This window comes from Talpa occidentalis, unplaced genomic scaffold (genome assembly GCF_014898055.3).
Source record: "Talpa occidentalis isolate TD23 unplaced genomic scaffold, MPIMG_talOcc4v2.1 talOcc4.8, whole genome shotgun sequence".
Classification (NCBI taxonomy): domain Eukaryota; kingdom Metazoa; phylum Chordata; class Mammalia; order Eulipotyphla; family Talpidae; genus Talpa; species Talpa occidentalis.
Window position 1 is genome coordinate 114,010,450 of NW_023605194.1, and position 26,540 is coordinate 114,036,989.

At 42.6% G+C, this 26,540-nt stretch overlaps 1 protein-coding gene across 1 annotated transcript in view; it reads left to right on the forward strand.

The window, feature by feature from the left end:
- Positions 1-26,540, forward strand: part of SLC7A11 (solute carrier family 7 member 11) — a 356,626-nt gene that overhangs the window by 284,594 nt on the left and 45,492 nt on the right. Inside the window, exons 3-7 of the mRNA XM_037496954.2 lie at positions 5,207-5,485; positions 9,473-9,599; positions 12,721-12,836; positions 19,729-19,854; positions 24,473-24,572. Coding sequence (XP_037352851.1) covers positions 5,209-5,485; positions 9,473-9,599; positions 12,721-12,836; positions 19,729-19,854; positions 24,473-24,572 — 746 coding nt within the window. The 5' untranslated portion in view covers positions 5,207-5,208. The remainder of the gene's footprint in view (positions 1-5,206; positions 5,486-9,472; positions 9,600-12,720; positions 12,837-19,728; positions 19,855-24,472; positions 24,573-26,540) is intronic.

Below are 26,540 nucleotides of genomic sequence, written 5' to 3' on the forward strand. Positions count from 1 at the left end.
GATTTGCTGTGGGAATATTTTCCGTTGCCTTTTTGTTCTTATTTTCCTTACACATAGAATTTTTTTTTATGTTCTTTGAATATATGCTTTTATCTCTCAAATTTTGTATTGAATATTAAGCTTATTTGCACTAAATCTTTCTTATTTTCTGATAAATATAACCTGTACTTAAATTGTTCTTTAAGTAATTTTTACTGTAGCTCAAAAACGTGAATATATATTTTCATGATTATTCAATTTTAAGTATTTTGTGAATAGTCTTTCTTCCCATATTTCCTTTTTAATCTAAAAATGAGTGGCTAGTATATTTTAAAATTTTAGACACACAAGATTTATTTTTATAATTATTTTAATTATAAAACAAGCAATTATCTTATAATTGCTGTTTTTAATTTATTGCATCATGGCACAATCTATACTCTATAGCTGACATATTAATTCTTTGGAATTTATTGGGGTCTCCCATGTATCTTATGGATTAGTACTTTATTAGCACTTCACATATGCTAAAAAAAAAAAAATAGTGTTTTCTATTTGGTGGGTAGGAATTTCTCCCTAAAATTACTCTCTTAGTTTGTCTTACTCTGTAGTTTTGCTCATCTGTTATAGTTTTGCTCATCTTTTCAAACTTTCTATAGTTTTGCTTTATCTATTTTGGGAAGGAGGGCATAATTTTTCAAGTAGAATACTTGTCTTTAAAAAGTGAAATTTGGGCCTCCCCCGGTGGTGCAGGGGACTGAGCGCCACACAGCCTCTGCAGTGCGGGTTCGATCCTGGCTGGCTGGCGAGGGTCACACATGGTGCCGCAGACCTCTCCAGTCTCGCCCGCTGCTCCCCTCAGCAGTGTATTTCATCAGTCTACCCGTTCTGTTTCCCACTCTGTCTCCAGTGAATCTTCTCACCCTCCCATGCACCTAACCTGTACCCCGGTTCTTATATAAATAAATAAATAAAAAGTGAAATTTACCATAAATACAGAAACACAAAAATATAAATGTACAATTTAATGCATGATCACAAAATTAAAACACTCAGGTAATTACTACTCCTGTTAGAAAACAGTACATAACCAGGACCCTGTGTGCTTTCAGCCACTGGAGTCTGCCTAGCCCCAAAGGCAGCTGTGAGAGCTCTCATCCCATGGGACCATTTGGGTAGTTTTTAATCTCTTTGTAAATCGAATCATGTGGTATGCAGTTTTCACCTGTCTTCTGTCATCATGAGTTATTCATTTTGCACATAGCTATTTTCATTTATTTTTATAGTTTTATAGTTTTTCGCTGAATAAATACAATCATACATCTATCCATTGTATAGTTTGTGGACATTTGTATTATTTTCAGAACTGACTATTATAAATCACACTGTGAATGTTCTCCCCCATGTCCTTTGGTACATGGAGGGCCTGCATTCTTATTGGCCACATGCCTGGAAGTGAGCAGATTGGTCAAGTGCACATGTATGTTTTGCTTGGGTAGATCCAGCCAAACAGCTTTGCATAGCGGATGCAGCAACTTCCACTCCCCATGCTGGAGCCTGAGTTCTACTTGTTTTACTTCCTGGTCTCATCAGTCTTTCTCATGTGAACCACTGCGGTGGTGGGTATTAATGTCCTGTCATGGTTTGGGTTTTAATTCCCCGGTGACTTGCAGTGCTGAACAGTCAGTTTTTCACAAATGTTCTGGTCATTTAATCAAAGGTCTGTTCAAGTTTTTGGACCACTTTCTATTGGGTTATCTAGCTTCTCCTATCGATTTGTAGGAATTGTTTATTCTGGATATAAGGTCTTTGGAAATATTTTCTCTCATTTTATGGTTTCTCCTTGCAACCTTTTAACTGTGCATTTGATGAACTGAAATCATTAGTTTTAATATAATGCAATGTAGTCTTTCTTCTTTTACGGTTAGTACTTCATGTGTCTCTTTTAAGAAATGCCTGTTTGTACCAAATTGAGGGATATAGACTGTTTTCTTCTAAGTTAGCACAATGTGATCCACAAATTTGAGCCACAAATGGAAGTTTAATTTTTGGGTTAAAGAATAAAAATAGAATAAAACAAGTGAAATTAATAGGGATAATAAGATAAAATTATTAATGAACATCTTTTAAGCGAAAATTTCAAATTCCAGTGGATATTTTACCCTTTCTCAATTTGTACCAGTCACATTTTATGTGCTAATCACCACATGTGGTTAGTGACCCCTTATATCACATGCCAAATTCAACCCAATCCTAGAAGCTTTAGTGAGATGCTGCCTACACTTAAGTCTAACCACACTTGTGTAATTTTTGTGTGTGTGGCATGAGATGGCATGCCTAATAAGGAAACTAGTCACTCATAGAATTAAAGGAAGAGGTGTAGGTTCTTGAGTCAATCTGGGTCTGACAGGAACTAAAACAGAACTTGATGTTGCTGGAACTTTCTAAGTATCACAGCATGTTCTCTGTTTCACAAGGCTTTTCTCAAGATCACCCATTGTTCTGGGGTCACACCTTTACAACTCCCAACAGATGAGAAAAGAAAAATCTGATTCTTTTAGAAGTAAGTCAGTGCAGGTCATATTCCTGTACCTTTCAGCCAGGGAGACGATTATTTTTGGCCAGGTCATTACATGCCCACGTGAATAGTCAGGGAAAGAAATTAGTACCAGGGAAAGGTACCAAGCACTGTATATCATGTCTATTTTTTCTACAAGATGCTCTTAGGGTGTTGGGACTATTGCTTATGCATAGTGAACACTAAATAAATATTTATAAATAGCTCCAGAATAATCTCTTAATTGAATAGGAATGTTTAAAGTAAGGGCCACAGGAGGAGGAAGAATATAAATAAATGCACTTGCTTGGAACTCATTTTTATGATACATATTTGAAGACCATCCAAGTTCTTAATTTATAAGTTTAGGAATGTTGATTATGAGGGTTTGTTAACTTTGAAGGTAACTCAACATTTTATTTGTAACCTGCATTTTCTGTGAATTTCTGGGTGATTGAAAAAGGTATCCTAATGTCTTTAGTAATTGCAGCTTTGCAGGACTTTTTTAGGGGGACTCTGTTTTATGAGATGGTACAATCCTTCAAGTCTCACTTTAGTAACTTTTCTTCCTAAACATATATATTTTAATACTGCCAAGGAGGAGAATGCTACTTAATAGTGGAAGAACCCTTTTCTCCTTCAGGATTTCTCTGACTTCTGCTGAGTGGGTCTGCATCTCACTGTATTAACACAGTTATTTATCATGAAATTTGAAGTTGGAGTGTGTCTCTGAGGTTAGAAATAAAGTTCTTCCCTGGAATTCTTAGTGTTTGTTCTACTTTCACTGGCACCGCTTCAGAACTCATCTGTTCCCCTTTCAGGGAAATCTTGGCCTCCTCTCTCTCCCTATGTGCATTCATCAGGAGAATGGGGCCAGGAGTAGAACTTGTAAGGGAGAGAGAAGAAATTGAAGAAGAACCATAAATCAAGTGTCCTTTTTGAGGAATTTCAACATTATTGATGACAACTATTCTTATTTTTTGGAAAGACATGACATCTGGCAAAAAATGTATTTATTGGCTTGATAAAACCTTGCCATGGGAGACCCAAGTTCAAATTATATAGGGTTTAGGTAGATCATATAAAAAGGAAAGGTCATGACCTCATTTCTCAGCAGCCACATAACAGAAAACACTACGGCCCTTCTCATCCTAGTGAGCTTTCTTGAATCCTCTGCACCCTCCCTCCCAACTCTCACATCATTTCTTTGCTCATTCCATGCAGACTCTCGGAAGCATATTTCATGGTGCTTGTCCAATGAGCTTCAGGGCGATGCTAACATCCGGGGCTCCTCCCTGAACCTCTTGTCACCACAGCCAGAGGGGACGGGTTTTGCAATTGGTGTTTGTGGTGTGGACACCTGATTAAGAAAGTTAGGATTTAAAAATGTTTTGCCTTCTTGCCGTTTCATAGTAAACATTTTAAACTCAGCTTACATTTCCAATTCATTTAAAGAGAACCATTGTATTTTAATAATAGTCTGTATCTACGAGGAAGAAATCATGCAGCATATCATCACCTTCCACCATCATTTTCTGTGTGTTCCTTTCCAAGTTTTGTCTAGACCATATTTTTAGGTCATTGCAATTATTGCCTTATTTTGAAATTAGATTTCTTTTGGTAATTCAATGGAACAACAGGCACAGGAATTTTTCACTTCCTGCAGGAGCTAACCTAGGCTGCCAGTGTCAGACAATGGCTGTTTTCTTGAGTCACTGCGGTTTTTTACTTCATCTGACTCAGTCGGTGATTTAAAATGCTGGTTTATTATGGGTAGTAAAATGTCCATTTTATCTTGTCACAGTGAGTACGGTTCCCCAACTGCTGTATGCATGACAGCATCGGTGCAGCGTAGACCAGTCTAGCTTTGTAAATATTAGATTTGACTGTGTTGCTAGGAAACTCCAAATTAAAAAAATAAAAAAAAAGCAGGAGCATAATATGGAATCTCAATAATGCCGCTCCCAACAATGCTGCTTTGGGGTCTGTGCAAGCAGCTCGGAAGACTTGTGTGAAGTGCTTTCTACGTGAGCTCCAGAAAAAGAACTGCAGAGAGGCGGGGAGCATTTCCTGTTTCATTTTTCATTTTCTTTCACGTCAAGACCTTTTGTCCCTCCCTTGGAGTTGCTTCAACTCTCGGGGAAGGTCTGTTCTGAATTTACTCCTGCTGGATTGGTTACGGTCCCTTTCAAGTGTGGGCTTTGTTCTCAGCAAAGCTTGGGTCAGTTGAGCAACACGCTACTGTTAAAAAAAAAAAAAAAAAAAAACAGCTGAGTAATGCTGGAGCCTCCTCCTGTGGCTGATGCAAACCTGGAGAATTTGCATCATCATTTAGCTCCACTAAGTTGGTGTGACAGGCAGAAGCTTAAATACCAGCCCACGAGGAAGCTGCCCGGCCTGTAATGATAGACAGCAGCGGGCTGCAGCCACGGCCAAGGTCGGCAGAGGCGGTGCAGGGCCCGGAGCCCCGCGCCACGCAGGTGTTTCCCAGGCGCCCCAGTCAGCTGTGAGGAGAAACACACCTCTGAGCCTTTACCTGTCAACACAGTAGCCCTGAGAGCATCCGAGGGCAGAGAGGCAGCGGCCGCTCAGTGAGAGCAGCAGACACACCAGTTGAAAGTGTGCCTCACGTGCTTTTTCCTGTCTTATTTCCCCCGTGGGTGGCTGCAGAGATGGTCAGGAAGCCGGTGGTGTCCGCCGTCTCCAACGGAGGCTACCTGGCCGGGAGCGCGAGCGGGCAGCTGCCGGCCCCGGGCGGCCAGGAGCCCCCGGGGCCGCAGAAGGTGGTGCTGAAGCAGAAGATCACGCTGCTGCGCGGCGTGTCCATCATCATCGGCACCATCATCGGGGCCGGCATCTTCATCTCGCCCAAGGGCGTGCTGCAGAACACGGGCAGCGTGGGCATGTCCCTGCTGGTCTGGTCCCTCTGCGGGGTCCTGTCGCTGTTCGGTGAGTGCGGCTGCTCCCCGGGGGTGTGTCTGGGGCGCAGGGGGCTTTGCTGGCTGGGAGACTGATGGCTAAGGAGGGAAGGGAGAGCGAAGGCTGCACCCCCTTTGCACCCCCTTTTAGCTGCGCTCCGGGCGCAGCCGACCCAGACGCAGCTCCCTCGGGACAGGCGCTTGCATCCCCTCTCTCGCCTCCTGCAGGCTGTGGCTGTTCCCTCTTTTTCTGACCGGGACAGAATGTTTTCTGACTTTTCCCTGGGGCCAGAGAGCGAAGGTAAACTTTGATGACCCAGTAAAATGCACGTGCGCTCTCTGGGGCTGAGTGACTCGGTCCGGCCTCCCGCAGCTGGCCCTGGATGCTGCACCTGTGAGGTGAGCCCGGCCTGGCCTATTTAGACGCAGAACTGGCTGTTCAGCAGAACTTTTACTGTCCTTTTATTGGCAAAGCAAACGGCTGGCAGACTTCTCCTTTCTGGGCTTGGCGGCTTGTCGTTGCTAATATTCTTTCACAAGTCCTGACCAGGGTGGATGCCGGGTCCTGTCACTCAAGCGCTCATGAGCCAGGCAATTGCAAGGGTCTGAACATACTTCAGATATTTTCAACCTTTCATCTCTCTCTGGTACCTATAAAGTTTTTTTTAAAGATTTATTTATGCATACAAGAGCTGGGGTACAGGCCAGAGGTGTGGGGGGTGAGAGGACTCACCAGAGCCAGAGCGGGGAACAGAACAGGCAGACGGACTGAAGACACTGCTGAGGGGAGCAGCGGGCGAGTCAGGAGAGGTCTGCTGTGCCATGTGGGTATCTCCCTGGCCGGGGATTGAACTCATGCTGCAGAGGCTGCAGATAGCTTCATAGGCTGCATATTAACCCCTTGTGCCACCAGGGAGGCCCTCCCTGGTACCCATAAAGTTTTGCAGTAGAAACCGTAAGCATGGAAAGGGGTGTGTTTGTTGTACTTGCTCAGATCTGCGGTCCTCATGGAGGGTTCGCTCGCTCACTTGGGCTCCAGGAACTGATCATTGCCTACCTGTTCCCAGAGTTAGCTGGTAGGAGAGGCATGATTATTCTTTCCCCCTCAAGATCTCATCTCTTTTATTGACTTAACATTCATAGTCAAATGGTAATAAATGCCCCCAGTGGAGTAGGCATGTTATTCGGAAGCTACCTGAGTTGGTTGTAAAAGTGATTAAAACTGGTGAAGAGTCAAAAAATTCGCATTTGTTTATGCTCTGGTGCAAGTGGCTGAGATACATTTGTTCTTCTGTCACACCTGGTGTGTTTTGATTTCAAAAGACACTACTCTTTAAAGGTACTAACGCGTGGTCCTCCGCGTACCAATCTATTCATTCTTAAGGCTTTGCAATGTTTGGATGCACAGATTTGGGTATTTCTGTAGAGGAGTCATATGTCCATTATCAGAAAGGATTTTAAGTGTGGGTTTGTCAATACAAAGCCTTATTCTAGAAATTTCTATTAAGGAATCATTTTGGGGTTTTTAAGTGTTGGTGGTGTTCTGTGTGGCTCTAGCATGTACATCCACAGGCAACGAGAATGGCAGTGGTTGATGTTCGTCATGACCTTGTGCTACCTCGACTTTTAACCTTCTCCAGCACTTGATCCATTCAGGAGAAATCAATGTCTAATAACAAACGCTGCAGCCAGTTTCCTGGACTGGCACCTGGCCTGCAGCTCCCACTGTGTGGCTGTGCCCTTCATGCTGGACAAGGGTTATTCAAACACGAGATGAACTGCTCTGTGCATTGACCTAGTTGAAACGATGTTGATTTATACTATGAAAATCTACTACAAGTGGATCATCACGAGCAGACACTCAGAAAAAAAGAAGTTAAAGGGACTAGCTAAAGTTACGCTTGCCCAGGTGTTATTTGATTATTAATCGCAGGGAGTATGCTCCTGTGTAAACTCGCTTATCTTTATTTACATTGCATTTGTCACTTAAGTGCCTCAGAACTTCTTGACAAGAGTACTCCCTTTCAGGAAGCAAAGCAAAATGTATGAGAAAAGTCCTCTGGAAAACTCTCAAACTTTGGTACTAAGGGGAAAGAATCTCTATATTTCGTTTACTTTTTTTTTTTTTTTAAACCATGGTCGATACATGGATTTTCACATCCTGTTTAGAACTTTTTTCATCTGGGTGAAATAGTTATGGAGCTGGAGACTTTTAAATGAAAATCTCATTCTTCCAGAACTTAATTTAAACCTAAGGCTACCATCCTAGAGTTTCAACAAAGCTTACATAGGTCTGGGATAGATTCTCTGGCAATAAGCGCAGAGATATTTTTTCAGTAACATTTTATATTGGATACTTTTCTATCCAGTGCACCAGTATGGAGATGGATTTCCAGGAGAGAATGAATCCTACTAGTTAGAGTTAGTTAGCAGTGGGTGAAGTGCACCAGCGATCCCCAAATAACAGTCTGTGGACCAGCCACTTTAGAATCATCTGCAACTATGAAAATAGATTTTCTTGTGTCCTGTTCTCAGAGCTTCTGGCCTCCCTGGGTTAGGGAGTGACCATAGGAGGAGACCTTAGTCTTCCGTTGTTTGTTGGGTTGTCATTGACTTTGAGACAGTGCTAGGTGCAGAATAGGATACATGAAACTACGATTTCACTGAGTACCCAGGTTATATTCACGTCGGACAGTTCTACCTGAAGCTTCACTGATGCTAATTTCCCACACAGGAGTGGCTCAGGCGAAAATTTGCGTGTTCTATTTGAGTTCTGAGAGGTATGGCTAGAACTCTGCACATCACATCAATAAATACAGTTTTTATTTTCTTGATCATTAATTGGTCAAATTAATGAGCATGACTGTATTTCATGAGGTGCTTTTGGGCCTGTGCTACCCATTTCATGTTCATACACGAAACCCCTGTGTAAGGGGGAGTCTGAGGTTTCTACTTTACAGAGGTCGCCATTTGGGCCATTGCAGAACTTGCTCAAGTCCATGTGAATTACATTGCTACATGCAAAAATATGGTTTATAATTAATTTTATGTACATAAACATCGTAGAGTATCTTTTATAAAAAATATTTCTTTCAGGGCCTTCCCAGCGGCGCAGCGGTTGAGCGCTGGGTTGCGAAGCTGCCCACGGCCTCTGCGGCGCCAGTTCGATCCCCGGCTGCTCCCCGGCCACCGGAGGAGGGTCCCGCATGGCGCGCAGACCTCTCCTGCCGCCCGCTGCTCCCCTCAGCAGTGTACTTCGGTCCTTCTGCCTGCTCTGCTCCCCGCTCTGGCTCTGGTGAATTCTCTCACTCTCCCGCGCTTCTGACTGTACCCAGTGCATGTATAAACAAACAAACAAACAAACAAACAAACAAATAAATAAAAAACATGCCTCTATATAAAAAAAAAAAAATTCTTTCACCTGTCCCGAAAACCTCCAGAGCAACCATGTCCAGAACTAGATTAAGAATATCTGAACCAAAACTCATTTTGTTAACAAGACACCCTGCAAATTATCTGAAGCCTTGCCAGGCCTATAGAGTTCATACTTTACTGACGAACAGATAAATCTGATTTATTTTGATGTGCCTCAGAAATTATTTATTAAAAGGATTCTGCGCATGCTGAAGTCAGTGTGGGACAGTTCCTTGTCTTGGTGGTGTGAATTTTTGATCTAAAAACAGGTTCATATTATCTTTCTGTCTTCTCTTTTCCCCCTTGTTCTGGGTTTGAGATTTAAAATTTTAGAGAGATGATTACTATCTTAGAGGCTTTTCTTGCTCGTTTTAAGTAAAATTGCATTGTGTGGCTAGAATGAGCCAAACAAATTGAGGAAGTGACACAGGGGGAATTTGTTGGTTCTTAGCAATTCGATGATCTTGAATTCTTTTGAAATGAGGGTGTTATCCAGCCCAGATGGTACAGTCACATGTCACTCAGAGAGGCTTGAATCAGTTCTGCTGTTGGATGACTCGATGTTATTTTAACTTTGCCCCTTTTTACTATACATATTTCTCAGGTGCCTTGTCCTATGCGGAACTGGGAACAAGTATAAAGAAATCTGGTGGCCATTACACCTACATCCTGGAAGTCTTTGGCCCCCTACCAGCTTTTGTCCGCGTGTGGGTGGAACTACTCATAATACGGTAAGAACAGGGAGTGAGAGAAAGGAATCTCTTCAGAACATTCTTCTTGGAATCCCCTTGGTGGCTTTGAACTAAGTAGCAGCATGCCTGTCACGTGACCGTGTGGTCCATCTGCAAATTCCCTGGCAAAACACCTTCCTCAGTGCACAGCTTGAACGCAGTTTTGCTGCCGCAGTAGCTCACTCACGCTGTGCCTGCCTTGCAAAGTATCTGCTTTTCTTTACTCTTTGGTTCTTCTCTGTGACACTTCTAGGAAAGGGGTGGGCTCTAGAGGACAGCAAGGGTCCAGCTCACCTCAGCAGGTCTGTCTTCGTCAGGCCCAGTGAAATGAAAAGCCAGGCTGGGAACGGGAGGTTTCCTTCTTGCAGAGAACGCCATGAAGTCATGAACTTCACTCAGTTTTTGTGACTAGCGAAGCTCTTGCCTGTCAACCCGGGATGCTGCCTTGTCCATACTTCACAGGAAACCAAACTTCGCGTGTCAGAAATGACTCATTTCCTCACGTGAAGCAAATCGGTGAACCATGATTGTGAAAATCTTTTTTAGTCTATTGTTCTAAGGATTCTAAGGATGTTCTCTTTCCTGACTTGGTTTAAAATCAATGCAAATAGTGCTGAGTCATCCTGAACTGTAAATTTCCTTGCACTTGGTGGGGGTGGTGTGTTGTTGCATGAGAGGAGCATTGCTCCTTGAGGCGTCTCCAGGAGACGTGACCTGCACGTTCTGAACACAGAGTTGAGTAGAAATAACTGGGGAAGCCAGCCCTTCTAGTAAAAGAGTGACAAAGTTAAACTTCTCAGACACACACACACACACACACACACACACACAGAGAGCTCAGAGCTCCTGTGAGTCTCTATCCTATCATTTGAGGCTAAGCAGCAAATGCAGAGCTAATAAGTATTGACTTAACACTAATCATGATTTTTATAGTCCTGGGAGTCTCTTTTTTAACAAAGTGCTTCAGAGTCGTATTTACTTCTTAGTTAAGTCTGCTCTCATTTAAAACAGTTCTGTGCTCTTTCAAACTTGTTTTAATGAAGCAATGATAAACAAGTATTTTGTTCCTTTTCCAAAATCTGCAATTTGCCTGGACTGTACCTTCTGTTCTTTCCTGATGATCTGAATCTTACTTTTCAAAGGTCAACTTAAATCCTGTCGTGCCACAGTTCAGTTGCTGTGCACACGTGTGCTTCTTTCCTCTCTTAATTCTTCTGAAAAATGCAGTCTCTGGTGCTCATCTGCCATTGAACAGGACGGCTTGTCTTCTTGCTTTGTACTTTAGGTGTCTGTTTTGTTTCCACACTGCAAGCATTTCAAGCACAAAGACTAGTGCTCATTGAATACCTACTTACTGCAGCAGCGTGGGTAGCATAGACATGAAATTCTTTGTGAGTAAGTGCTGGAAGCTTAAAGTAGTATTTTGAATGCAACCTACTCAGCATTCAGAGAAGTACACCACTTATTTGGGATGCCGGCTTGTCAGGATGAGGGGTTTTGGAGTCTGATATAGCTGAACTTGAATCCCGTTTCAGTCTGAATTGGTTGTGAGGACTGGCTAATTGTTTGGCATATTGAGAAACATAATCATTTGCAGTAGCACAGAGAGAGTGATCATTCATTGATTTATCCATGCCACGGGTGTTACAGAATGAGACTGAAATTAAAGAGACCTGCTTGCCTAATCTCAAGTAGCTCATCATCAGATGTCACTTTAACAGCACTGTATTTATTGGGTTTCTACTATATGATAGCAACTGCCCTGAACACTGGGCCAACGGCCTTATACTCAAGGAACTCAGGGTCAGGTGAGGGGAATATTGTCATTCAAACAATCACAGGAGTGGACATAGAGTTGCCAATGTGGCAAGGACTGAAAGAAGCGTTGGAGTCAAATAAGACAGTGTATTCTGGGAGATCTTGCCCATCCCAGAGCTTGGAGAAGTTTCCTTGGGAAAAGGAAAGCTGAACCTTCTTTGGGAAAGGAAGGTTGCTGGAGCTCCAGGCAATGGTTAGGTAGATCTTTCTAGTAGAAAGCCAGAAATGGAGAGAAAAGCTGGAAAGCATAGCCAAAATGGAGCCTTGAATGGAAGGATTTGTGCTCATGCCAAACATGCTTGCAAAACACTAGACTGGCATGATTAGATTTTAATTTACATATCAAAAATTGATAATATCATGGAGAACAGGAAAAATAGTCTGTTTTTGGGTGAGGAGGAGAAGGTCTCCAGGAAAAGAAGAAATCACATAATTGGTTTTCTGACAATCTAGAGATCAGGCTTGGGTGTTAGGTGGCCATGAGTAGGAAGAACAACTGAAGGGGAAGATTGGCACTAGGGAAATCCATGGACTTGTGGATCTTAAGAATATGCATTCTCACATACATGTATCAAGCTGAAATAATGTGTAATTTTCTCATTGAAATATTTGAAGAATTAAAGGAGAGGGGTATATTACCTATTTTGTTGTATGCCTGAACTTATTTCATTTTCTAACCTCACTCATGTTTTCTCAGTTGTACAAAATTATGAGTACTTTTAAATTTTTTGACTTATACTTTGCCTCTAAGTATTTCTATGGAATCAAGGATGATCTCTTGGCCCTTCAAGTTTTTATCTGTATAGGAAAAATAAAAATAGCACAATGTCAAACACATAAGCTTAGAGCTGCAAAGCAACCTTACTGATGCTAATTGTTTTCATTGGGTTTTGTGTTAATTTTCCTGGCCATTCCCTGACCCATTAGATCTGTGCCATTAACCCTTTTATACTGTGATTGGAATTTAATTGCTGACTTATTGAGAAAGAGGCTGCTTTTTTGCGAGGCCCAGTTCTATCAGAATGTTAATAAGCTAGATATTTAAAGGGGAAAAGTCAAATATGGGTGATCAGAGGCAGAGGTGGTGCTTCCTAGCATATGTGAAATTTAAAAATTGGCTCCCGAATTATAGGCAATATTTCATATGGAATATCTATGATAACCTAAGAAATAAAGAGTTCCAAGATTTTGAGACCATCATGTTTAACATGTTGTCTATGCTGAATAACAGTACTTCAAGGAAGAAGTTTAAAGAAGGTGCCATTTGTTTTTCCTGTAGTTAATCTAAGTATATGTTTTCTAGCCCTGCAGCCACTGCTGTGATATCATTGGCATTTGGACGCTACATTCTGGAGCCATTTTTTGTTCAGTGTGAAATTCCTGAACTTGCAGTCAAGCTCATTACAGCTGTGGGCATAAGTGAGTATTAAAGATTTAAATATGAAAAAGGAAAAATTCACAAATGTTTTTTGAGATACACTTTTTTTTGGACTTTTTGCATGGTGAGATGACTCCCCATAGTACGCCCTATTTGCTTACCTTTCCTTGATGATTTGCGTTGGAAAATAAAGACAGGAATAGGGATTTGGAGTGATTCCTGATAATATATTCTAGGCCAGTATTGCATCAGATCAATTGTATGGTTAACCTTTTAAAAATAGAGAAACAAAGACCAGGTTGTTAGTGAGAAGGTGTTTTATGAGGTTTAAATGATATTGATAGAGACTATATGTGAAGTGTTTTGGGTAATGAGGGCAACTTATTAAGAACAAATTGCAAATGGTAGTATTTGTACTCTTGTGGAAAAATACTATTTGAAATTCCATGAAGCCAGAGACCTATTCACTGTAATATTTTCAGCAACTTACATAATGCCTAGCATGTGTTCTATAAATATTTATCTATTGACTGATTTTTATGAGAAGTCTAAGAATTTCTCTCTAGCAGAGAAGTCTATAGAATATCTACTTGTTAATCTTGAAGGATTATACAGCTTCAATTTTCTCAAGCAACAGGAAAATGGTGGTAAATGAAATTGAGTTTGCTGGCTGTCAAGTTCAGGTTTAATAACAAGAGCTTTTGTGAGATGGGCCATGGTAATTAGTATGGTGGTTCTAGCTCAGACTGGATGAGACAATCTGGAATTGAAACTTAGTGTTACAGCTTCTTAGTTATGGCACTTGGGGCTAAAATAGTAATCCTCTTTAAGCATCAGTTTCATTTTTTGTTAAAATGCTTGTGAAAAGATAATCTATCTTGAGTGACTGTAGAAAGATGAATTGTGTCCAATTTTTAAGGCCTTGTCCCTGGAAACTTCTTCATGGAATCTGGAGTTCCTGCAGGACCCGGACAGGTTCTGCAGGACCCTTGATCATGCAGGCAGAATCACAGCACAGTTAGTTTATTTAAAAAGTTAAGGGTAGGGGTAGTGTTCTTGTGAGGTCATTAAATTGACAATACAAATTAAAAGCTATAACTAGCAAAAGTTTTTACATTTTATGCAAACATTTATATATTTACAAATATAGCCCAGCTTGGAGCTGAAACAAAATGGGTGATGATAGCAGCTTACTATTTTGTTAAGTCTAGATGACTTTGCCTGTTTATCCCAATTCTATTAAACATATTAAAGGGTAAATTTGTGTTCTGGAGGAGTTAACGGAAACTTTAAACTACAATTTTAAAGCAATTATATATAAGGATAACTATATTCTGGTTTACAAAACTTCCCTAGTAGAGACTAGTGATAGAATAGTTAGTGAAGAATCTCAGTAAATCTTGGATGATTCTAGACATTTCCTTCTATTTTTGCCATTAGTTATAATATTAGTTTACAAAGTTTGACTTTTTGCAAGCTTGAGATTCTAGGAAATGTGTTCATAAAATCAAACACTGAAAGAGAAATCTGGATGTGCTTATGATTCAGTGGTAGGTAATGTAAATCAGTGGCCTAATTGGAAAGTCAAGCTGTCTTTGAGAAGAACTTAGCTTTAATGGAGCAACAGGGAGTGGAGATGGTGACAAGAGGAGAAATTTACCTGGGGGTAAATCTCTCATTTCTGCATCATTCAAAGGAGTCTAGGTGATTTCTTCCTGTTAGGGGCAGAAGGTTAGTGAGAAGTAGAAAATGGAGTTTAATTGCATGAATTGCTCCCTTGTATTCCCTGGGGAAGAAAATCATTTGTGGTAGTTGGAAATCTCTAGTTCAAGTGTAATAGAGCAAACTTGAAGGGTGTTTTTATAATCGAATCATAGAAAAAAAGTCCAAATTTTGTGAAATATTAACCAGCCATTTGAGAAATGATAGCAAGTAGGGTGGGTAGGTACTAATTGCTAATTTCCTCTCCTTCCCTTTTCAAACTACTCTTCTTTACCCATCAAATTAATGAAGAGATGAAGGTGCTTTACTTTAAAGGACTTTGGGTGCTTTGATGGTGAGGGAGGTGTGGTAACATATATTTGAGGAAGTATGAACCTATATCCCTAAGTCATGTACAGTGTTGTAAACCAACGTCACATTAATAAAGGGGGAAAAAAAGATTTTGTTTATGCAAATTCCCATCTAGTCTCTAGGCATGTCAGGTGCATGGAAGTGTGAGATGTTCATATTTAGTGTTCTCTTGTAGCCTAAAACTGACGTTATACTCTTTACCTCTATGGAACTCCAGAATGATCACTGTCCTTGTAGATTCAATAAACGTTGAAGTATGTTCACCACCTAAAATATTCTTCCATCTGTTTCTAGGGTCTCTTCAAACTAGCTGCTCTGTAAGTAAACACTTTATGGCAGAATATTATTAAAAAATACTTACCTGAACAGTGAGCTATAGTCCTAGCTCCATCCCTAGCAACTTCTCTGAGTCTCAATTTCCTTGCTAGTTTATTTATACAGGTGGGGGTGGGGAGTAAGAGAAGTAACATTTATGATTGCTTTGTGAAAAAAAGTAGCCAGTTTTCTACATGTATTGCTATATTATCTTTTTCAAAACTATTTTCCTGGCATCTTTAAATGACATAAAAGAAAACCTAAGATGGATTTTGTGCTAAATTTTGTGTATAGCATGTGGAGTGCTCTGTATAAATCTTTTTGAAGTCTGGCTGTATTTATCCTTTTATACCTAACTAAATTAGCAAGACAATGAATTCTTAGATACACGTAGTATTGAAATACACAAGTACTGCAGAACAACAGCCATATTCTTCAAGAGGATGACAGACAAAATATGAGTCAAAGTGTCCTGAAATCCCAGCCAAGATAAACATGAACCTTAGCAGAGAGGAAGAGCCGTCAGGAATTTGAAAGAACTAAGTATACTCCTGAGATCACATGTCTTTGAAGCTACTTCCTCATTACTGTCTGTGAACTAATGAGGAAAGTGTGGACTTTGGAATTAGCTTACCTGAATTCCAGCTGTAGCTTACTACCTGTGTGTACATAGGCCACTTAAACAATATCTCATGTCTCACTGCTCATCTGAAATATAAGGCCAGTGTTGGTAGCCATGCCATAAAGATACAAAGATTGGATGATATCCATGCAGAGTCTCTGCACAATTTCTTCCATATAATAAGAGTCTACATTTATTTAATGATCACAACCGTTCTTTCCTGTAGCAAGGCCCTAGCTATGCACATTCTGTCTGCTTTGGGCAGGTGTTTAGTGCTGCACATCCTCTCTGAAATTAATGCATCTAGGAGATGAATGCTGATGGAGAGATAAAGAGCTCAGGCAGCTCTAACAAAAAGAACAAAAAAACACACAAAACAAAACAGTAAAACAATCCATGTTAGCTCACTGTAAAGCATCCATCCAGCTTTCACACATTTTATCAGTTTAGCATGAAGCAGCAGAAGCCAGAAGGCAGGCAGAACCTGAACTTGGGAGAAAGCTCAATATATCCAGGCTGGGTAATCTCACTTTGTAAAACCGGACAGACTTGAATTACAGAAGTGCAGAAAGAAAATCTCCCCGGTCTTTAAATCACAGCATCAGTCCTTCACGACTCCTAAACTTTCTCCTCAGAGACAGCTTCTCAGCTCTGGGTTTCTTCTCTCCAGAATTTATACATAGAACTTTCATAGTTGCATTTCAGTTCTTTTGGAAACTGCGTCATAAATAAGTAAATAAAAATGAAATGTCCCTGTGTTTTCATTTTGGTAAAATATAAGGTGAGCTAAAGAAGCTGCAGATAAATAAAATGGGCAAGCAAGCCTGAGCTGATACAAGTATTTCCTGATATGTGCAATTAGCAGTTGCTCTTCAAAGGGACGCAAAGGAGCCTAGGGAGCTTGCTCACATTGCTTTGATTATCACAATGTGGGTAAATAGCATAAATAAAAGTTGCTTTTATTTGTTCTAGGAACTCAGAATACTCCTGTATTGGGTCAGTCCCAAATCCGCCTCCTTGTTGTCAGATGAGCAACACGCATGGACTTCAATGTGGCAGTGGGCACGAAGGGGGTGGGGGGTGAGGCAGCAGTCGCAGCCCCGGGACAAGGTCCCCTGCTCCGAGCTGGCGCCCAGCTCCTTGTTGAGCTGTGTCCTTCAGGGTCACTGGGGCCGGGGTTGGTGGGGGGAGCCCCAGTGGGTTCATGTTCCACATCACTGGTGCGCGCATGTCTGCATGCCCAGATAAAGCAGGATTTTGTGAACCCTTTGAGAGAAATCAGTCTTAACCAGAATTTTTATTTCAGCCTTCTGAGAGGAAAGCAAGTTTAGATTATCAATCTGTGTATTTGATTTTATCTTCTATTTTTCTAAGAAAACTTTACAAGATATGAAAGAAAAACCTATGGACTCATTTTTCCCCATTCAATAGGCACTCAGTAAATAAACTCTTTATGAAAGTCACAGCCTCTTTCCTCTTCTCAGCTGTGTAGACAGATGCTCGAGAGCAAGACTACCCCTCCCTGCCTGCCCCTCCTCCCCTGTTCCCTTCCTTCCTTTCTCCTGTCCCCCTTCTCTCTCCGCAGGCGCCCCTCTATTCTGGAATACTTTCAGAAAGAGAGAGCCCTGGGGTTTAGAAGCTTTATTTTTTTAAAAAACCCACACTGCTCTTTTGTTGCTGGAGGGAATGTGAAACCTTTTTTTTTTTCTTTCAGGCCAGTGCTGAACCTCCCTCACTAAAAAAAAAAAAGTAATCCTTTTCATAGGATGATGACTAATTCATCACAGAGTCATTTGCATAGAAAAAGAAAAAGAATCACTGGATGAGGAAGGGGGAACAACCTTGCATTAATTTTCAATATATAAGTGCTTTTTATTGGGGAGAGAGAAATGATTTACTTTTATCCTTCCTCTGACAACATAATGCACTTTGCCATTCACCCTGGGATTGCCCGTTTCTTCAAGTCTTCAGCTTCAAAAGTAGATGAAGTATCTCCCGGAGCGCCCACATGGCTCTCTCGGAACTGCTACCCTGCCCAGCCTGGGGCCTTGGAAACATTTCTTCATTAGTCACCCTGATTGAACTTTGTGTGGGGCCTGCTTATCTGTGTATCTCTCATGTTTGAATTTGTAAAAATGGCCTTATTGATTTTTTACCTGATATGATGCCTATTTATTACAGAAATTAAAATAATGCAGAACATAGACAAGAAAAAGCTAGGAACTATTCAATATTTCATCATCTATAGAGGATATGTCAATGTTTTGACAAATACACATTCACATTTTCTCCTTTTCTTTCCTATCTGCCTGCCTACCCACCTACCCACCTACCTACCTACCTACCTATCATCTCTCTATTCCACCCACCCACCCACCGCTCTATAACTTGTTGTATTGGGCAGTAATATATGATGAATACCCTTTCATGTAATAAATATATAGCTGTATCATAATTTTAAAGGGTGGCATAGCTAACCATTACAAAGCTATACCTGAATTAGCTTTCCTTTATGGGTCTCGGTTATTTAAAACTTTTTTTGCTATATAGGATGGGTTGATCACAGTTGCACTCATTTTTAAATTCTGAAAGGAGCTATTGATTTGATCAGGCAAAGAAAGCCATGAAGATAACGTATTGCTGTGCGGGGGGGAAAACTTCCTATTGCAGCTGCAGTGACAGGAATTCATTAAGTGCTTGTTTCATTTCTTGAGACGTACCTTCATATGTTTTTGTTATTTGTTTAGAGGGAATAAACTTTTTGAAAACCGAAGTTTATAGATAATAACGGAAACCATCATGTATGTAGTATTTTTTTTGGGGGGGGATGGCATTAAATATAGGATTTGGAAAGAATGTAAAGTTGAAATACACCGTCTAGAGTAACAACGGCCCTTCCTGCACTTGGGAAGGAGGCCTGAGCAGATCGCCTTTCATATCATGCCCCTGAGCTGAGGTGGTTTTGTTGTTCTTTTTACTAAGGATTCAGCTCAGCAGTTCCCTGACCTCCTCCTGGGTGAGGCATGAGCTGTTGCTAGTGATGGAGGTAATGCTGGGGGCTCCTTGGGGGCCTCTGCCCCAGTGCGGGGAGCTCAGGGAGCTGAGTGGGGCCCAGGCCTGCAGGGAGCTTGGAGGAGACAGGAAATGCCTTTGCTTCAGACCCTTGTCGGTTGTCACTGGAAACTCTTTTGACCTTTTTTAAAAGATTCATTTTATTTATTTATGCATAGAGGTAGGGAGTGGGGTGGGAGCATTCACCAGAGACAGTGGGGAGCAGAACAGGCGGATCCACTGAAATCCACTGCTGAGGGGAGCAGCGTGTGAGGCAGGAGAGGTCTGCTGCGCCATGTGGGTAGCTCCCTGGCAGGGATCGAACTCGTGCTGCAGTGGCTGCCGATGGCTTCATAGTGCTGGGACTTAACCCCTCGCGCCTGAAATTCTTGCTCTTATCACTCCTACATTATTCTTCAGGAAACATGACTTGGAAACCAACCTATTTAGGGGGTGAAAGTCACTCCTGTGCTTACCTGAAAGTAGGGAGTTAAACCGGCCAGCGCAGCGGGCTGGCACTGAGCCAGGCGGGGGTCTCTGCACTTGGCCCTGCAGGCCGTGGTCCTTCAGGATGTGACCCGGAGGTGTTTTTATCTGACTGTCCCGGGGTTGCAGTCGGAGGCCCCTGCCCTCTGCAAAGAGCAAGTGGCGACCCGTCCTGTCTGCAGCTTTTAGCCAAGCTTCGCAAATCTTAACTTGCATTAAATCCACCCAGAGATCTTGTGGAAATGCAGATTTCTAGTCACTAGGTCTGGGGGCACCGCCTGAGATGAGGGTTTCTGAAACGTCCCGGTAGCCCCAACCTGGCGGGCACTTGGGGAGCAGCCCCCCCACCTCCTGCAGGGCGCCGTGTAACACGTGTCTGTTTGCAGCGGTGGTGATGGTCCTGAACAGCATGAGCGTCAGCTGGAGCGCCCGGATCCAGATCTTCCTGACCTTCTGCAAGCTCACGGCAATCCTGATAATTATAGTCCCTGGAGTCATGCAGCTAATTAAAGGTATGGACTGAAAAGTAAATGCTTTTTAAAATACCTACCTGCTTTCCGTCTCTTCTCGCAGGAGCGTTCCCTTGCTCTGGCAGATTTTCTTAATGAGTCTCTGCTTGTGGAACCTTCACTCTGCTGTCATCCCATTGATTAGAAAGGCTGCTGTAGGGGGGAGCAGGGGGGCTTGCAGCTGAACGGCAGCAAGAGAAGCAGCCGGGGTCAAGCCACAGGAGGGGCAGCAGTGACTCCTGTCTGGTGTGAGCTGTTAAGAAGGAAAACTCAAAGTGTGTGTGTGGGGGGAGAATCTGCTATTAACGACGGGAAAGTATGTCTTCTTGTTTTTATTTTAAAATAGTTCATGATAGCAATAAAGACTAGAGAGCAAGAGACCTGAAAATAATGAAAGGTGATCAATCATCCTTTTATGATTATTGTTCCTTTGAAGATTATTTATTTATGCATAGAAGAACTGGGGTGCAGGCCAGAGGTGTGGGCATGAGAAGATTCACCAGAGACAGAGTGGGGAAAAGAACAGGCAGACTGATGAAATACACTGCTGAGGGGAGCAGCGGGGAGACAGGCAAGGTCTGCTGCGCCATGTGGGTAGCTCCCTGGCCAGGGATTGAGCTCCGGCTGTCAGGTGATACCACTGAGACTTAACCCCTAGGACACCAGGGAGGCCCTCATTATTGTTCCTTTGATCTGGTGGGTAGAGTCTCCACAGAAGGGGTGTCGGCAATGGGCATAGCATTCCAGACAACCAAGTATGACAGGACAATAAAAACAGTTGGGGAAATTTAATCTTTACTGTGCCAGTATTTTTACTCTCAAATCTGCATTTCTTTTTTTCTTAAGATTTATTTATTTATGCATGCAAGAGCTGGGGTGTAGGCCAGCGGTGTGAGGGGGTGAGAGGATTCCCCAGAGACAGAGTGGGGAACAGAACAGGCAGACTGACTGAAACACACTGCTGAGGGGAGCAGCGGGGAGTCAGGAGAGGTCTGCTGCGCCATGTGGGTAGCTCCCTGGGGCTGCGGGGCGGTTGGGGGGGATCAAACTCTTGCAGCAGAGGCTGCGATGGCTTCATAGGTTGCGTCTTAACCCCTTGCGCCACCCAGGAGGCCCCTCAAATCTGCACTTCTTATAGAAATGCAAGAGCCTTTTCCCTGGGAGTGCTGTTTTGGAGTGTGCTATTGAATAAGGAAGGGCGAGCTGGGGGAGGGAGGCTGGCGTTTAGAGCAGCGCTGTGGGGCAGGAGGCTCGCGCGGTGCGTGGAGTCCGTGGGAACGGCTGGAAGAGGAACAGCCCCCGGCAGGTACCCGCGGGGCCTGGGCACCATCTCAGGGCACAAGCAGGGGAGCCAGGGGAGGCGGTGGAGGAGCGAAGCATGGCTGGGGCATGCTAAGTATGTACTATTTACATTGCTACAGCCTGTTCCAAGACAGGAAGTTTATACGGGCATTTAATGAAGTCGCAGAGGCAGAATTGCACAAGGCGAAAAGAAATGCCAGCCTGCAGCAAGACGCCCTGAGCTTGGAGGCCCAACAGCCGCCTCCGAGGGCGGCCGCAAGGGGGCGCTGCGGGGCTCTGCGATGGGATGGGTGGGCATCCTGCCCACCTGGGGGGCGTCGGCCTCCAGCATCCTCAGCCCCTGGGGGAATCAGACCAGATTGTTAATACTGTGGTTCGCACAGAAGAGGCCCTGAGCTCGCTGCCCTGGCTCCCACCCGCCCTCACAGGGCCGGCCTGCTTGGGTTAATATCTGACCCCTGGGGAATGCAGGCAAAATCATCTGTTTTGTTTGTGTTTTCCTTTTTTTTAGTCTTGTGTATCGAGTTTCTTCCATTTTTGGAAAGACAGAAACTCTGGTCCATGGATCCTAGGTTAGTCCAGGTTTAGATTAGAAAAGGTGATCTACTATCCTTGCAAACTAAGATTTTTTTTCTAGCATTTTCTTTTTGGTACAATGTCAGAGAGCAGTCAATTTGTTCTGTGTGTGTGTGTGTGGGGGGGTGGCGAGATTCACTTGCTCCCATGTTATTGTATCTCAAATTCCTGGAGAGCAGAGGTCATGATGTATCTTTGGACCTTATTCTAGGATGATGCTTTAATTAATACTTAAGACACGTTATGTAAATAAGCTGAAAGGCTTCGGCTACACCTCATTGCCTCATAAATGCCCAGAGAGCATCACCACATTTCAAGTAAATTTTAATACTTTGGACAGCAGTCTTAGCTGGAATGTTTACTCTATCGGTATGAAACGGTGATTTTTTTCCACCCCATCTCCCACGACCACATATTTTTCACATTAATTTGAAACTCCAGGAAGAGAAATACTTCACTAAAACAGACTGTGCTTTCCTTTCTACTTTAATCAGATCCTGCACATAGTGGTGTGTTCTGCATTTACTTAAGAGGATTTGCTAAACTTTCCTTTGAATATCATGACTTTCATCTACCCGAGAGGCCTCTGTAGGCAGCAACCATATTCCTGAAGTTTAGAAACGCCTCTTGCAATACTCTCGAAATAGCACTTTTCGGCACCGGGGACCTGGTCTTTACCAAGTTTGGTTTCTCCTATTGATTATTCAGTGTTTGACGTGTAGGAACAGTGCCCCTTTAGGTCACGAAGATCATAGTTCTTGATGAAAGAATGTCCAATGGATGTTTCCCATATCTCGGTTCCAGTATTTACATTTACCTCTGTGAGAATACGGAGATGTTTTAGTGACAACATTTCTGAATTCACCATAGCACTTCAGAAATGAACTGTACTGGGCAGCCGGATGCGTCAAGGGAAAATCCATTTAGTGTGTAACTCACTATGCTTAGTCTGAAAACTTGTACCTATTTTGCCGCTACGGTGTGAGGTTTGGTTTTGAAGAGAGTCTCGTATCTCACCCATAGTCTGCCTTCCTTGCAGAAATTTTTATGAGGACCAATTTTGAAACAAAGTCTCATTTCCCATTTGGGTGCTCTCATTTGCTGTTTTCTTTGGGAAATAAAGACATTTTGCTGCTTAACTTTGATATTGGCTGAGTAAAGTAAATCTGGATTTCTATTTTTTTTTTAATTTTCCAAAATATGTACAAGAAAAAGGACTTAGGAGGCACAAAGTAGTGGAAAATAAATGCTTAATCTGCACATCGAGGCAAAACTTGTTAAAATCTAATAAATTAAATTTTTTGTTGAGGTAACGTGTTTACCACACTGCATACGATTTAAGGGTATAGGTGTACCCTCCTCAGATGGATGTCGCCACCACACACACCACCAAGGCCCCCATATTCCTTTACCCTAGACCTTTGGAACCCCTTCCCCATTTCCCCCCCCCCACCTTTACTTTCCCTCCCCCTCTGGTAGCCTCAGTTCTGCAGTCATGTCTCTAGTTGTATTCTGTTTTGGTTTAGTTCCTCTGTTTTGTGTCTCCATTTTCCACCTACGAGTGAGAGCGTCCAGTGTTTGCCTTTGTCCTTCTGACTTATTTCACTCAGCAGCCACCCTTTCAGGTCTGTCCATATTGTCAGAAGTGGCAAGAGCTCATCTTATTTTTTGACAGTTGGTTTTCCATTGCACATCCAGCCCTGTCTTCCTAATGCACTCACGTGTCTTTGGGCGCTTGGGTTGTTTCCACAGTGCTGCAGTGAACACCTTCCAGTAGTGTTTTTGCTTTTTCCGGGTAGATACCTAGCAGCGGGACTGCTGGATCACACGGTAGATTTATTTTGAATATTTTGAGTAACCTCCATACTGTTTCCCAGAGGTGCTGAGTCAGTGTACATTCCCACCAACGGTGTGAGAGGTTCCTTTTATGCACCCTCCTTACCCCCCAGCAAAAAGAAGTCTATGTAGAGTTTGGTGTAATTTCTTTCCAGTGTTTCTAGATGAAGCTGTGCAGTTTTCTAGGGCAGGATCTGTGGGCTTTCTCTACAAAGCGCTGCATGGTATTTTTAACTTTGAGGCCACAGGTCTCTGTCACCACTACCCAAGTCTGTTATTTCTGGGTGAAATCAGCCATGGATGGACAGTATTGGTGTAGCCCAGGCACACCTGGGCCTGGCTGTGCTCTGGTAACATTTGATGAGCAAGAAAGCTTGATGGGGTTGGGGAGTGTTTGGTCCAAAGGGTTTTCCAACCCCTGTTGGTCTCTAGTGAACTATAGGGGGAAATACATATTGTCACCTCCTCCTTGAGAATGTCTTTCCAGGAGGTTTCTTTGAATTTCTTCTTAGGAAATAGAACCTCCTCATGTTTAAGGGTTCTGTCACAAGTCTAGAAACTATTGTTGACAGAAGATCCTTAAGTTTTCTTTTGTGGTCAGACTGTCAAGAACAGAGGCAGGTCCAAGTGAGAGATTGTTTTGTAAATGCCGTTGCTGTCTTTACTGCAGTTTTATGTGAAGAGAAATGTGATGTGGTGTTAGTAGTGGTCAGTACACTTTGGCAGCCCTTTGTGGAGAATGGGTACAGTTGTAACAGCTGAAGCTGGCAATGAGCAGAGAGGGTAAGATGGCTAGACCTGTAATAGGATTGTTCCTTCTCCCCGCCCCCACCTCATGTTTATGGCTCAAGAATGAATAATCAACAATTGTTTGAAAAGTCCTAGAGTCTCTCTATTCTCATTGCAGGGCAAACACAACACTTCAAAGATGCCTTTTTGGGAAGAGACGCGAGCCTGATGGGGTTGCCGCTGGCATTTTATTATGGGATGTATGCGTACGCAGGCTGGTGAGTCCATCTCTTTCCATCTGGTGGCTTCTACATTCATTTATTCCTTCAAATACTTTAAGTGCCAAGGAAGATGTGAGGCAAGTGTGAGTTGCCCCCCTGCAGCATAATCAGCTTTTCTCAAGGTGGGAAAGATGGCGGCCGGGCCCCGTCCACCAGGCCAATCCATGTGTACTTGATTTAATGTCAATGTAACTGGGTTTTCTAGTCAAGGTGACCGCTATGCTTGGCCTGATGTTCAAAACAAAAGAAAACAAAACAAAAGAAAACAAAACAAAACATGCTGGGTCTTAAGAACCAGTGCAAATCACTTCTAAGCATGTGCAGTAAGGATCTAACAGTGCCAGGAGATACTAAAGTACTTTGCTTGCCAAAAGGCCTTTCAGGGGAAGCTCCAAGGGGGATACAAGAGTGATTAATTGATTTTCTCCACCTTCCCATGAGAAAGAAATAATTCAGATCTAGAAATAAGCAAGACATTCCCAGGAGGTAAATGGTTCTCTAAAGTCAGGGAAGGAGAATCTGAGATAAGGAAATCATCTGCACTAGATAATCTGTTATAAAGGACCTTACTAGTTTCTTAAATTTTACTTGCATTTGAAAAAATAAGCAGCAAAGATGCTTAAAATCGCTAAGTATGGGGTGTGCTGCTTTCTTGCATACCCAGCTGTGCAGCAGTACTGGCTAAAGCAGGAAGAGTTTGTGATACCTTGCTTTGGCCAGAAGCTGAATGAATCACAAAAATCATGGTGAAGAGTGAAATTATTTTTCTTAACTCATTTTTATTAATCAGGTAAAATTTAGTTGAAGTAACAGTTGCCAGAAAGCCCACAAGGTACAAAGGTATTATTTGAACATCAAAATCATTGTAGTAAGATTAAATTTCATTGTTTTGGAGTAATTAGTAGCAGCAGTCATTTTGTATTGTGCACATATAGGCATGGTTATATGTGTATAATATAGGCATGGCTTTAGCTGCAAGAAGGTTCTAGAAACCTGAAAACAGTATCGGGAAACTATAGTAGCTCCAAAAATTATGTAAATGTCATTCAAACACGTTCTCTTTCTTTTTCTTTAGATTTTAGGCTCTTACCTTCCAGCAAATGCATGGACTATAAAGATATATTTCAAAATAAATGGAGTGCTTACCCTATTAATCTCATTGAATTATGAACCTATGGTAGTAGAGCAGAATTAGAAGAGTCCAGGACCTTACAATTTTAGCATGTCTTTTGAAGAAAAATATGTTGAGGGTTGTAGCTCTGGGGAATCTGGTGTAAAATATGGGTATTTTCCTGGAGTGTTTTTACAGTCGTTATGTGTAAGCATTAGCTGTGAATCACTCAGTATTTTTGAAGTCTTTATTTCCGTCCTACTCAGAGACAAGAGCAGAGCTGTGATCACACGGTTGGTGCAGAATCCACTCTTCTAGGGCTATTCAGCCGGGATCAGAGCTCGGGCGCCCTGGGGCCACAGCCAAGCTGGGCAGAGGGTCACCAGGGGACCCCGGAGCCAAGTGGGGAGCTGACAAAAGCTTTCAGCTAGAGCCAAGTGTGGGGAGCCAGGCAATATTCAATCAGGAATGTGGAATGCGGTGATAGTCACAAGGGAGATTTGATTAATTCTGCTGAATGGGGTTTCTTTGGCCTGTGAACACCATGCTGCTTTCCCACAGAATCTTGACATGTCCTTCCCCCAGCAACTCCCCCACAACTGCACCGAACATGCAGGTTCCCTGCTTCGGCCAAGCCCATCTCCACCTCTGAAGGCTTTGGCGGGCTGGTGGATGCATCGGCTGAAGATCCTTCTCATTTTATGTTGTCTGAACTCAACATGTTACTCCTGTTCAAACAATTTAAAAAGATAATTTAGATGATACAAACTTTAATACTTCATGAAGCTGCTGTCTCTTCTCTCAAGAGTCCAGAGAACAGCAAAATGAGGCCGAAGATTTCTTTATAGGATAAA